The sequence below is a fragment of the Misgurnus anguillicaudatus genome, chromosome 5 (genome assembly GCF_027580225.2).
Source record: "Misgurnus anguillicaudatus chromosome 5, ASM2758022v2, whole genome shotgun sequence".
Taxonomy (NCBI): domain Eukaryota; kingdom Metazoa; phylum Chordata; class Actinopteri; order Cypriniformes; family Cobitidae; genus Misgurnus; species Misgurnus anguillicaudatus.
In genome coordinates, this window is record NC_073341.2 from 30142900 (window position 1) to 30157504 (window position 14605).

General features: G+C 37.3%; 1 protein-coding gene across 2 annotated transcripts; it reads left to right on the plus strand.

Moving 5' to 3' along the window:
* Nucleotides 1–1674: 1674 nt before the first annotated feature.
* On the plus strand, nt 1675–14403 carry nexn (nexilin (F actin binding protein)). 2 transcript variants are annotated; one of them, XM_073867964.1, is made up of 15 exons: nt 1675–1854; nt 3362–3782; nt 3896–4087; nt 4892–4976; nt 5102–5250; nt 7563–7758; nt 7880–8061; nt 8793–8981; nt 9271–9462; nt 9807–9854; nt 11076–11273; nt 11468–11689; nt 12425–12613; nt 12778–13141; nt 13297–14403. In XM_073867964.1, exons 2-15 carry the CDS (start codon nt 3420–3422, stop codon nt 13308–13310), a joined length of 2583 nt encoding a protein of 860 aa, XP_073724065.1. In that variant the 5' UTR covers nt 1675–1854; nt 3362–3419; the 3' UTR covers nt 13311–14403. The 2 variants fall into 2 exon arrangements, with proteins under 2 accessions (XP_073724065.1, XP_073724066.1); XM_073867965.1 differs by lacking the exon at nt 9807–9854 and having other exon boundaries at nt 1676–1854.
* The last annotated feature ends 202 nt before the right edge of the window (nt 14404–14605 follow it).

Genomic DNA, 14605 nt, shown 5'->3' on the forward strand with positions numbered 1-14605 from the left:
ATCGAGTCACTGCACGTGCATGCGATAAAACCGTCTACATACTGAAAGGGAGTATCTTTTCCTAAAACCTCTGAACAACAAATTGGTTTTCAGTTAATGTACCAGTGAGTCTATTCTAACAAAATAATACGTGTTTTTTTCCAATATAATCTTACTTCTAATACATTTTAAAGAGGCAGCTGGCCAAAAAGTGTCACGGGTCACGACCTGAGGAAGTGCCAGACTGCCTCCACCGCACCTGTACAAGAATCCCTGCTGCAGTTTGGTTAACCAGTGAGCTATTTATATCACATCCTATTACAGTTTGTCAAGTTATACAGCATATAATGTCAACAAGCCTTTTCATCTTGTAAGAAAAACTTAGATTTTTGTGATGCTTCCTGGAACAAACAAAGTGAAAATATTCATATTAAACAAGAATAACAACAAAACAACACATTGAAAAACACAACTTAAGTAAACATTACTAGTCAGAAAAGAGAGACACGCATATTGGTTATTACTCAGTGGCGGCACTGAAGCATCATGCATTAGATGGCTTTCAGGATGTTAGCTGTCTCTATAACTCTGATCTCTGCCCACAGGTGCGACACTATTTTGGGCTTCTCCCTTGACGTCCCAATTGGTCTCCCAGACTAGCTCTAGCACTAGACTGAGGAAAAATTTTTTTGTAAAGGTTATGGAAAGTGTTAATATAAAAAAAGCTGTCATCAGAATATATAAAAACGAAGTTAAAACAGTATCTGACTCCACTTCATGGTAAGAAAAAATTTATGCAATCTTCTATATGACATTTCATATACAAACATCATATAAAATTTGTTTGGATGCTCCTCAAGGCTGCTTGTTAATCCCCTTATAACCCTTCAATACAAGTCTCCCACACTGAATGCCAATGGTTACCCCTGTCCAAAGAGAGAGAGATGCATGCTGGGTACAGGTTCAAGTTACAGTGCTGCCCTTCAGGCTGGGGGAGTTTCCAATGGTGTACGTTTGTACAAAATGTATTAACATACAAATCAATATGGTCACTTTCATTTGCAGTAGTACATGGAAAAGAGACACAGTCAATTGTGTCCAAAATGTGTTCATAGGATATTATGCACAAAAAAATCTGGAGAATGGCATCAGAGCAGATCATCCTTAAAGGATGCTGTCACATCACTAAGACGGTTGTCTATGATGGATTTAAATAATGTATGTTTAAATAATATATGTTCTGGAGTGACCCATTGAGGTGTCTGGGTTATCACAAAACTCTGTGTGGCTACAAGTGGGTCAAAACTGAATGGACAAACAACAGACTCTTAAGATAAAGCCCACTGGCTCACACAACCAACAATAGCTTTCTATGTAAACAAGCACATGTTTATGTGGAAAATATTAATTAAAGCAAACAAACCTAATCAAGTACAATTAAAGTATGATGTCTTTACATATAATAATACCATTAATAATACAATGGATAATAATTTGAATAAAATAATGTTTATAATGTTAATTAAAAGTGGAATTTGATTTATTAACCCATTAGCGACCAAACAAATTGCCAATTTTTTATTTGAAAATGGTTATAAACTGGTGTAAAAGGCTTACACTCTGAGAGGGTCATATGTGGTGCGACAGCTGAGGCCGTTGGTCGGTGGCGTGTGTGGAATGCAGTAGATGGAGAGGGGTAAAGTTATTTTTGTGGACAGAGCCCACCGTTACTCAACTGCGCTCATTTCACTCTGAGTTGCATTGGGAAAGAAGACTGTACCTGTGCCTTGGGAATTTAAATCTGATCATTATCAAAGCCTTCGTGAATTAGGAAGACAATCTTATGAAGGGAGAGAGAATATCAATCTAAAGAAGGTAAGTTTTTTGGGGCATGCGGGGGACGCAAAATTTCTGAAGGGGCCACAGGCGCATAAGGGCCTGAGCAAGAGTGTGTATTACCATTTTTTGTTTGTTCTTTTCCAAAGACAACAGTATAAATATGTATACATTTCAATAAAAATATGTGTGACAGTATATAATTAGTACAGGCAATACATCATCTGAGAATGTTTAATCAGTTTTTGTTCTGCCATTTATTGATATCGTCTAGTGATTGAATGGTCATTTTTATACGGAGATCAAAACAATATGGGTAAATCCTTTTAAGCATCCAAAAACATTTATACTCAACAATCAACAAAGCTAGGACTAAGTAACCTTAGATATTAGGAAGACTGACTGTATTTACACTCATGCTGGGTTGTTTTAACACATGGTTGGACAACATATGGACAAACCCAACTGTTGGGTTTATGTTAACCTTTGATGGTCACTTCAAGACATCTAGTGTCATAATTTACCTATCCATGGTTTTAAACAATCTTGCATTCTTATGAGTAAATCAAGCAGTTCAACTACTGTATAACCATATTCATTTTTGGTAAGAATATAATGGCAAAATATCCTAAAGATTTATGTACACCTCAAATAACACTTTTTAAATATTACAAATGTGATTTAAGCATTTAAGAAACGGTACAAAAAATGTGATTGCAAATGCAAAATGCAATGTGGGCAGCCATTTTGTCTCTGTCATCTTCTAAAAGTGGGGTGTGATCAGTTGAGAGATCTAGTCACCAGTGAGTTGACTGTTGACTATGCATTGCAGTTTATAGATGATTACCTAAAAATGAATCTCTTTGAGGTATATAAGGTTACACCGAATACCACAAATTGTGATTATTTGTGAGCATGAGTTAATCGTGCCAGATTTCTGACATTCCAATAACTGAAATGGAGGATATCAGATATAGGTTTCAATAAAAATACAAATGTCATGTAACTTAATATGTAGCCAAATTGGCTTGCATTGAATAAGACAAAGATCTTTATATAAATAAGCGTTGTAAAGTTTTGAATGCTGTTATTGGTCTCATGTGTGCTATCTGGGTGCTGACCCTTTCTTAGTCTCAACTCATATCTCCAGATAAAAATAGCCAATCACATGGCCAGACTGAGACTGGTGTTAAAATTAGGGCCTTGATGGTTGGTGGTGGTCTCCCATCACAAACATCTGTTCATCTGTTTTCTTGTAGACCACCAACTATCTTTTGTAATTACTAACACCCAGGGTTCAAATATGCTTTTACCTCTAAAAAAGTAAATAAGAGATGTTATTTTGAGCAGTAGGTCTTTGGCGAATCTTCAAATATAGATTGCATTTTAATGTGCACTATTAACATTGTGAAGTTACTTCTGAAGAACAGTGTGAAGAAACTTTTATAGTGTACGTTTTTATCCTCAAAATAAAACCTGATCCTTAATCTGATTTAGTGTTTCCACCACAAAGACATAACATTAATAGTCTTTCTCCCAATGTCAGCTTCATCTGACATATCTTGCAACAGGCCCCATCACTGTGTGTCTGAAAAAACGGCAACATGACTGAAGTGATGAGCGTGGCGGATGCGTCTATGGACACGATGCATGAAAACAACACAGATGATGCCAATGAAACACTGATCGTAACTAATGACAAAAACCATGAAGAGGAAGACAACACGGCGGGTTCTGCAGAAAAGTGTGACAGTAGTTGCATGACCGAAGAGATGGACAATGTTGCAGATAAACCACAGAAGACCACGCAACAAGAGAAGGTAAAGACTACGGACAGAGCAAGGAAGCGCGAGAGGGTACAAAAAAATGAAGCAAACATCACACAGGTGGAAGATATGAATGATGTGGGTGATGAATTACATGACACTGATGTGACGAATATGTCAGACGTGGCATTAAAACAAGAGGTACAAGATATGTGTGCATACAGTATTTTGAAATATTCAAATTATGGAATATAATGACTTCCATTTTTACTTTACTAACAATCTCTCTGTCCTTTTCGATCTCTCTTCTGAAGAAACTGCTTAAAACATCTAAGCCCATACTGAGGAGTTACGTTCCCAAGTTGGGCAAAGAAGATGTAAAGAATAAGTTTGAGGCCATGCAGAAAGCTAGAGAAGAGAGAAACCAAAAGAGAAGTCAGGATGAGCAAAAGAAACGCAGGGATCAGTACGTTAAAGAAAGAGAATATAATCGCAAGAAGCAAATGGTCAGTACAGAAACTTTCCCATCGGCATCTTGTTTTGTTACTTTATCCAATGAGTGTTTCAGCTCGGCTTTCTGTCACTTACAGTAAATTCCAGGGGCGTAGGAACTGTCTGAAAAGTTTGTTACATTTTATACAGATCATTTCCGTAAATCTGGAGTCTACGAAACACGTAAGATGTGTGCCACACTCGAGCCTGATCTCACGAGAATTTGCATCTATTTTACGATTAGGCTAATTCGGATGATTTTGTACGAAAACATATGATTAACATAAAAAAACACACTAGTGAAATCCCACCCCTAACCCCAACGTCACAGGGGCAAAAGCAAATCGTTCAAAAATGTACGGATGTGGGCTAACAAATTAGCCAACTCGTAAAATACGTACGAATTGCTATGAAATAGCGTTCTCAGTTAAATTGGTTGCTACGCCCTTGGTTAATTTTTTTGTGGTAAAACATTTGTCTTGTGCTTGTTGCGTATCACATGTTTACCTAAGACTACGCATCAGTTTAGCCTATTTCAAGCATTTTAAAGGATAAACAGTACACAATCCTTCTTGCAAAAAAGCCTTTAATCAGTAAAACACCCATGAAATATCTCTAATGCCTGTCTGCTGCATGCACACTTTACTGATCCTCTGCTTGTGTCATATTGTTTGGTCCAATCAGCATCCTTCCCCTGTAGGTCATATGTGCCCGTCTTATACAAGGATTAAGATCTGCTTGGCTTGCTGCAACACGCATGGCTTCTGATCCAGGATAAAACTCCTAACCTCACAACCGTTCTGTCTGATCCTTAACAGATAAAAGAACTTCTCGCCTCCAGCGATGAAGAAGAGGAGGTGAAACCGGCCAAGATAGAAAAATCATACGTTCCCAAGATTACAGGTAGGGCATTATATGATTTATTTATGTGTTTGATTTTGGAGAGATAGATTAGGAAATAATCATGGTAACAACAACGCTTTAATCCCATCGTTGATGCCAGCTGTCGGTTTTCTGTCCGTCCACAGGCAGTGTAAAGGGGAAGTTCGCAGAGATGGAGAAACAGAGGCAGGAGGTGGAGAGGAAAAGAACAGAAGAGGAGAGAAAGAAGCGGGCTGCACAAGAGGCTTTAGAGAAGGCCAAGATCCAGAAAGAATTGGCCAAGAAAGCCGAAGAGGTATGTCAGTGTGTCATGACAACATGCTGTGGATGTACAGTAGAAGGATGGGTAAAATGCGACCTGGCAGTCAGCTGATTTATCAGATCTACTATTAGAAAATCTGAACTAAAAGTCTCTTTAATTACTCGGGTAATCCCCGGTTTATAATCTACACCTCTATTTTAAATTCTAGCAACAGAAGTCAAATAAAAAAATCTTAAATCACAGGGCTCCAGACTGCCACCAAATTGTTGCATTTTGCCACCAAAATTTGAGAGTGTGCCACTGAATTTTACATCCAGTCGCACATGTGAGACCAGTAAATTTGACCACTTTTTTTGTGATGTGACACTGAATTTGAAACAGCACACTACTTTCTGCATCTGATCTATCATTAAAGTATTTATTAGTAATACAGTGGAAATTAGTAGAAATGTGAATATTTGGTTAGCATGTTGATTTACTGTGTGTGCCCCTAAAGTTTCTGGTTGCGCCCCTAAAATTTTCAGTTGTGCTCCTAGTGAAAAAAGTTAGTCTGGAGCCCTGAACCATGAAAAATATAGCTGCAAGCAGCAATAATGGGGTCATGCCCAACAATGGCACAAATGAACAAACCTCTGGTTAGTCTGATGCAGAGATATAGGTCTTGCTAAACGGTTGCAAGGAGATGTAATGGCATCCATCAATAAATGTACTCAAAATAACATTTTACAATAAGGTTGTTTTTGTTAAAGTGCATCAGTGCAACATAACCTAACAATAACCAATTGAGTTTTTAGCATTTATTAATCTTTGTTAAAGTTAGTTAATGTATATCTTAAATGCACTTTTGGACAAAAGCATCTGTCAAATGTGTAAATGTAAGAGAACTGATCTCCAAATGGCCATTCATTCTGGTGCCGTAGTTAACAAGCATAGACAACATGTGACTGACAACTGTTTCCCACACCACTTGTAAACTCTGCTCATGGACTGAATTAGCAGTCTCCTATCTCCGTCTAGTACAACACAAATGGAAGCAACTGCGCTAAAAGAATGTCCACTCCTGTCAGGCCTTATCTGAAACCTGTCTGAGTGTTTGTGCATGACTGCAGAAATGTTACAGGTCAAAACAGTGTAAATTCAGTCTTACATTTGTTATTAGACTTCATAGATGTTTGTGATTTCTTTTAAGAATCTTCATGTTAAATAGCTTTTCTAATAGAGTGCACTGTCAGAAATGGGGGTACAGGGCTGTCACTGGGGCAGTACCCTTTAAAAGAGGCACAAATATGTACCATTTATACAATTGGGTGATTCTCACTAAATCCAGATTTAGAAGATGTCCAGCATCAGATTTTTTAAAAAGCCCTTGAAGCCAATTTTTTTTGCACATATAAGATTAATGTCTGAACTTACTATGATAATTATTATAATGTATAATTACATTATTTTTAGAATATTTAAAAAATATTTCCTACATTTTTTAGATTATCATTATCAAAAAATTATCATTACCACAACATGATATTACATTAAATATGTGCATTTCCAAATACATGTTTCGGTAATGAGAACTAAAAAGTTGTCTAGGTATATGACAAACAAAATTTTAACTTTTATCTGGAGAGACAAAATAAGAACTGCTTACCTGGTAGCCATCTTGAGTGTCACAGTCAATTATGTCCCTTCCAACAATTTTTTTGTTAGTTCATTGAGGGCTTAAAAAATGATTCAAAATTGTTGCGGAGGATGATAATTTTTTTCTTGGACACATTTATATTCCTTATTATTGTCTCTACATATACCAATGATCACCAAATACCACATGTTTCTTTATTGTAAATGTTTATAGTATAACATGCACTAAAGCTTTTTATTTTTTAGATTTTTAAATTATAAATATTTACATGTCAATGAACCCAAATCCAGTCATGGACACGCTGCGGTAATTAATTTTTTTTTAAATGTGGAAAAACAACAAAATTGGTTTGTATGATGTCATTTGAAATCATGTGCAAAATAGTATGTGAAGAGATGTTTGTAACTGTATGCTTCTTATTTTGATACTCTTACTTTGCATTTACTTTTTTAATCAAAATGTTTCATGACACCTCATAAGTCTAATTTCGCGAGAATCACCCAAATATGTATCTTTGAACTGCCAATATGTACCTTTAAAGTACTAATATGCACTATTTGGGTACAAAGGTGTACCTATTGAAAGGGTACTGTCCCAGTGACAACTTTTGTACCTTTATTTCTGACAGTGTAACAAGTGAGACTGATATTAATATAACTGTTTTTTACCTGTTAGATTACCAACTAAGAATCTTATATTAAAATCACAGGAAGGCGATGAGAGCATTTTGGTGAGAGTGGTGCCCGCAAAATCACAGAAAGCACCAGGAAAAATAAAGATCAACTTTGAAGACATGGAGAAGAACCGAGAGGAAGAACTAAAGAAGCGAACAGAGGAGGAGAAGAAAAAGAGATATGATGAAAACCGCCGGTCTTTCCGTGAGGCCAAGAGACGCTCCGTCGTTGAACAAGAGGATTTTGTATCTTTTTGATCACTGAAATGACAATGATAAATGTACAGAAATACAATAATGCTTCGTATGGAAATACATAAAGAATTTAAAGTTAGGTTTCCATCTTTTTTTCAAACAAGAGGATACAGAGTCTCAGCCAAAAGAAAAGGAGCAGGTGACTCCTGGAAAACTGCGCCTGACCTTTGAAGAGCAGGAGAAAGAGAGACAGGAGCAGCAGAAAAAACAGGCAGAAGAGGAGGCCAAACGCAGACTGGAGGAGGAGAAAAAAGCCTTTGAAGAGGCAAAGCTGGGCATGGTGAGTACATAGATAAAGGAGACCGGGAAAAGCTGTCATACTTATTTTTATTATTTTATTTAGCAAAAATATTGTGATTAATAAAATGTATAAATTTGTAACATTTAAAACGTCACAAAAATGTGACATGCTCCAAGCTGGCATTTATAAAAATAAATATCTTTGTCCTAAATATTTCATTTACAGGGGACATATCATGAAAATCTGACTTGAAATTTGGCTCTCCTTGTGATGTCAGAAGGGGATAATACCGCCCCTTAATCTGCACTATCCAACCACGGCACTGCCATTTAGTGCACATATCAGCTAATTTACATTTAAAAGGACACCCAAAAAAGGCCAATTTTTGCTCACACCTACAAAGTGGCAATTTTAACGTGCTATCATAAATTATCTATATGATATTTTGAGCTAGAACTTCACATACGTACTCTTGGGATCTTTAAAAAGTCTTGTGAAATGTCCCCTTTAAACTCTGTTTGTTAGTATTGTGTTTGGTTGGTTTTCTACGCAAAAATGGTAAAGAAATATGATTATATCAAAATCTTTGAAATCATAACTACTAAAATATAGGCCCTATGACAACAAGTGCTTAGTCTCTATACTGTTTTAAAAGAAGAGCAGGACAAGTCTAGACCATTGTAGTCACTATATTTAGTGAAGCTTTTGCGAATGTGTATAATATTATACATAATAATACTGTAATAACATACCAGTACTGTTTATCACAGGTCCCAGATGAAGACGAAGGTCAGGTCACCCAGGACAAGAAGGAAGAATTCAGGCCTGGTAAACTGCAGCTCAGCTTTGAAGAGCTAGAAAGACAAAGGGTGGAAGATGAACATAAACGAGTGGAAGAAGAACGAAAGAGACGAATTGAAGAAGAGAAAAAGGCCTTTGCAGAGGCCAGAAAGAGCATGGTCAGTTCATTCCTGTGCTTGTATGCTTTACACTAAGCTAGTGTAAAAGTACTATGGTAACAAATATTAGACATGTCACCGTAATACCATTACTATTTTTTTAACTACAGTACATTGGACAATACCAACAGTATATTTCAAAATATTATGACTAAAATGTTATCCCTACAATCAGACAAAGATTTTGGTTTGCCGAAAAGGCACAGTGATACATTTTAGTTGAAAGTCAGATCAAACTTGGATGGTTGTGAAAACTTACTTTCCCCAAATCTAATTTGTTCACTCTCAGATTATTGATAGTGACGATGACATCCTGCTGGCCAAGATAAACTCAGATGGGGCCAAACCTGGGAAGTTGGCCATCAGCTTTGAGGACCTGGAAAGACAGAGACAAGAGGAAGAGCACAAAAGAAAAGAGGAAGAGGCCAAGAAACGCCTGGAGGAAGAGAAAAGACTTTTCGCAGAAGCTCGCAAAAGCATGGTAGGTCCACGAGATGTACAAAGACAGCATGTGCTAATGTTCTGCATTCATTCATGTGGCCAATTTAATTATAAATGGGCATTATACTCTTAAAAAATTGCTGTTCTGTCCAGTAATAATTGCTTTGTCATAAACACTTTGTGCTGCATGTTTGTAATGCAATCTGCTTAAATATTTATATCATTTGAGCACATGTCAGCTAACAACTGCGGCCATTTCAAAACATACTTTAGGTTTCTGAATCAATTGCAAATGTTAACACAACACATGTCTGAAACAGCGTGCTCACATGGTATACATGCATTGCTTTTTCTGTTATATGCTTTTTAAATTGTGTCTTTAAGAGCCCAGGACTGGATCGGGATAATATAACTGGAAATGGAGATGAAAAAGTAAGAAAGTTTTTAAATAGATTATGAAACGTTGCTAAAGGACAGCATAGATTAATCATACTGAAGAAAAGAAAAGGAAATAATAATAAATAATAATTTTTTGTGCCAAAGAATCTGTCTGTCTGACCCGAATTAAACTGTGGCATGGGAAACAAGCAACACTGCTTGCACGGGCTGCGGGTGTCAGCTATAGTTTTTAGTTGCTTCATTCGCTAATAACAACATCTGTTTAAAATAATATACATATTTTACTGGTAAATACAATGAAAGATACTGATACGAGTGTGTGATTCTCACGAAATCCAGATTTAGAAGGTGTCCAGCATCAGATTTAGTAAAAAGCGCTTGAAGACATTTTTTTGCACATACATGATTAGGTATTAACTTTTAGAGGATTTAAAACATATTTCCTATAGAATTATTTACATTTTTTAGATTATCATTATAAAAAATTATCATTACCGCAACATGATATTACATTTAAATATATGCAATTACAAACTCATGTTTCGGTAATGAGAACTAAAAAGTTGTCTAGGTACTATGACAAACAAAATTTCAACTTTTATCTGGAGAGAAAAAGTAAGCAGTATCTTGAGTGTCACAGTCAATTATGACACTTCAAACAATTTTTTATTTTTTTTAAATGTTAGTTCCTTGAGGGCTTAAACAAGGATTGAAAATTGTTGCGGAGAATGAGAAAATTGGTTTTGGACACATTTATATTCCACATTATTGTCTCTACATTTACCAATGATCACCAAATACCACATGTTTCTTTACTGTAAATGTTTATAGCATAACATGCACTGAAGCTTTTTATTTTTTAGATTTTTTCATTATAAATATTTCCATGTCAAAGAACTCATATCCAGTCATGGACACGTTGCGGTAATGAAAAATTTCCCCTTAAATGTGGAAAAAACAACAAAATTGGTTTGTATGATGTAATATGAAATCATGCGCAAGTACGTGAGGAGATATTTGTAACTGTATGCTTCTTATTTTGATACTCTTACTTTGCATTTACTTTTTTTTAATCAAAATATTTCATGACACCTCATAAGTCTAATTTCGCGAGAATCACCTGAATGCATGTCAGTCATCTAGGAATCAGTATACGATACTGTATCATGACAACAGTGACATGATAGGTCCATATGCAATCCAAGCCTGAATAGACTGATACAAATTTTTGTATTCATCTCACTCTGGGCACAGGTGCAAGATGATGATGATAATACTCTAGTACGGACAGAGTCACAGGAAGCAATGCATCCTGGGAAACTTGAAATCAACTTTGAAGAGATGTTAAAAATGAAAGAAGATGCAGAGAGGAAGCGCAAGCAGGAGGCCAGACGCCAGAAAATGGAGATGGAGAAGAAAGAGTTTGAACAGCTGCGGCAAGAGATGGGCGAGGTCAGCTTCGTATGCCAATAATATAATCATTCAGTTTGATCATTGCAATATATAACGTAAAAGATAATGTTCAGTGTCAAAAATATTCAGCCAAACTCAACAACACATGACACAGACATTTTATGTTTGTTGTCAGCAGAAAATTATGAGTTCTTATGTTAATGGTAAACATATGTTTCATGGGTTTGGTTTAGGATGAGATTAATGAAAGCACTGAGGTGGTGAGCAATGAGTACGAAGAGCTGACAAAGCTGAAGCGGACCGGTACCATTCACGCCAAATCCCTAAAGTCCAAGTTTGAGAAGATTAAGGAGCTCACAGAGGAAGAGATCCAGAAAAAGATTGAGGAGGAAAGAGCACGAAGGAAAGAAATTGATGAGAAAATCAAGGAGAGGGAGGCCGAGCGATGTCAGGAGGTAACACATCTCTCATTTAAAAGTCCATTTATAATTTTTTTTTTGCTGAAATCCCATAAGAAACTACAGAGCCCCTAAGGTGTCATTGGAGTAAAAAAAATCTAGTTTAGTTTAGTTTAATGCACCGACGTGAAACTTTCATGTGCTCACGCAAAACCTTCATGTGCAGATTTTTTTTTTAAAGTTTAGTTTCGCATGCTCACGTGATAGTTTCACGTGCGTGCGTGCGCAAAAGTTTCACGTGAGTATGCGAAACTAAACGCTGTAGTTTCAGGTGCACACGCAGTAGTTTTATGTGTGCACGCGATAGTAAACTACCGCGTGCGCACCTGAAACTATCGCGTGCTGCTCACGCGGAACTATCGCGTGCTGCTCACGCGGAACTATCGCGTGCTGCTCACGCGGAACTATCGCGTGCTGCTCACGCGGAACTATCGCGTGCTGCTCACGCGGAACAATCGCGTGGGCACGTGAAAGTGAAAGTTTCACGTGCGGGTGCGAAAGTTTCACGTGAGCACTCGAAACTAAACTTAAAAAAATAAATTCTGCACATGAAGGTTTCAACTTTCACCAAACGCTGTATTTCATGTGCGCACGCGATAGTTTCACGTGTGCACGCGAAATTAAACTTTATTTCATTTTTGCTCCATGTCCCCTTCGGGGCTCCGTACTAAGCTGTGTGCTAATAGTTTTAAATTTAAGTATTTCACCAAGCATTTTACTTGTCTTTCACAGGAGGAAGATGATGACAAAACAACCCCAGTTAAGGCAGAGGATGTCCCATTCAGACAGAAAGTGGACATGCGTGCGCGGTTCGAACAAATGGCAAAAGCGCGAGAAGAGGAGCAGAAGAAAAGAATCGAAGAGCAGAAGATACAGAGGATGCAGTTTGAACAACAAGAGATTGACGCTGCTCTTCAAAAAGTAAACCTTTCCTGCGCTGCTTTGTTTAAAAGATAAATGATGGCCCTGCCTGGACATGATGGCAGCACTAATGCATGACAGAACCGCATGTGTGCGTCAGCGTGTGTTATTTCTGTTGTTTAACCGTTTAACTGATCGAATGCGAAATGCTCTTGTGTCTTTAGAAAAAGGAAGAAGAGGAGGATGATGAAGGTAGCATCATCAATGGTTCTGCTGCCTATGAAGACGAAGAAGACCATGCCAGGTCGGGTGCTCCATGGTTTAAAAAACCCCTGAAGAATCAGTCGGTGGTTGACGCAGAGCCCGTACGGTTCACAGTGAAGATCACCGGTGAACCCAAACCAGAGGTCACCTGGTGGTTTGAGGGTGAGCTGCTTCCAGACTCAGAAGACTACCAGTACATTGAGAGAGGAGAGACATACTGCCTGTACCTCCCAGAAACCTTTCCTGAAGATGAAGGAGAGTACATGTGCAAAGCCGTCAACAGCCGTGGCACAGCTGCCAGCACCTGCATTCTTACCATTGAAAGTAAGCCGCTCCACATCTCAACTAACCACCTGCATGCTGATACCGTTTATGCCGCCACTAACCTGGAATGGATTGTACGCATCTCTTCCGCTTGGTTTCTCTTTTTCTTGTCACTGAAACAGTATCTTTCTTTCTTCCTGTCTTTCTCTTTCCAGCTGAGGACTACTGATGCTCTCTTCCTCTGGATCTTTCCCAGACTATTTTTTTCTTTTGTAAAAGTTCATTTCTCACAGTAGGGCCAAAAACTGACGAGGAAGGAGCTGTATTTCTTTTTTTGCCATTCCTCCGGAAGATACGCTCGATGATTAAGTGCAATCCGCTGTTTACATAAGACGTTGCACTCACGGTTAACAGGAAAACTGGGATGAATTTGTGCCGAAACACAGATATTGTTCCCATGGTCTTTTCCTGGTGCATAGCATTACTGATCGGCATCACTGCAGAGCATAACAGAAAAAATAAATAAATAGAGTACCACAGTACGACTTAAAGGTGCAGTGTGTAATCTTTAGAAGGATCTCTTGACAGAAATGCTAAATAATATACAAAACTGTATAATCAGGGGTGTATAAAGACCTTTCATAATGAACCCTTAGGTTTTTATTACCTTAGAATGAGACGTTTTTATCTACATACCAAGGGTCCCCTTACATGGAAGCTGCCATTTTGTGCCGCCATGTTTCTACAGAAGCCCTTAACGGACAAACTTTTTTTACGAAGATGTCTCCGAAGATGACATGTTTGTCTGGTGGTGGCTACTGTAGCTTCTCTATCCGTTTTAAAAGCGATGGGTGAGCAATTAACTGAGCCATTGGTTGCAATTCGCAACCTCACCACTAGATGCCACTAAAATTTACACACTGCACCTTTAATCCCACTAAACCCTAAGGATGGATTTCAAACCCATATGATAGAATGAATGAATGAGAAATATTACTTGAGAGTTGAATTCAGTATTTGTTATTATAGTCTTCCGTTAAAAGGGCTGATGTTACATCTTTTTTTAAAATTCCTATAAGCACCTCTGTTCAGACTCTGACTTTTTCACTTTGTGATTTAAATATTGCAAGTTTTTCATATAATGTACACATGGAGCTTTAATGTCCCTGGATGTTTCTATAATATCCCCCAGCGTAGTGAGTAAGTGAAATGTATGAATAATATGTTATTCTGTTACGTACTGTAGGTTAGGAGGAAGTGATTTTAGTTAGGCAAATCGTCTGTGTAATGTACCAAATTATAATAAAATGAATAAAACCTAAGTGGTGGTTGTCTTTTTTATGATTACAGTATATGCATTATGTTACTTAGGCTATTGTAGATTTATTTACGAATATCTGAACATAATACCTGTATAATGTGTCCAAAAGAATTTTCCTCTTTGCCAACCGTAAACAAAAGAAATAAACAAAACAGTATATGTATACTGTATATGCTGAATTTAAACATTATTAAAAGACTTCA

Coding starts and splice junctions, on each gene's coding strand:
- nexn (XM_073867964.1), top strand. CDS start 3,420: ATGACTGAAGTGATGAGCGTGGCGGATGCGTCTATGGACACGATGCAT. Junction 8,982..9,270: donor CAGAGGCCAGAAAGAGCATG/GTCAGTTCATTC, acceptor GTTCACTCTCAG/ATTATTGATAGTGACGATGA. Junction 11,690..12,424: donor AGGCCGAGCGATGTCAGGAG/GTAACACATCTC, acceptor TGTCTTTCACAG/GAGGAAGATGATGACAAAAC.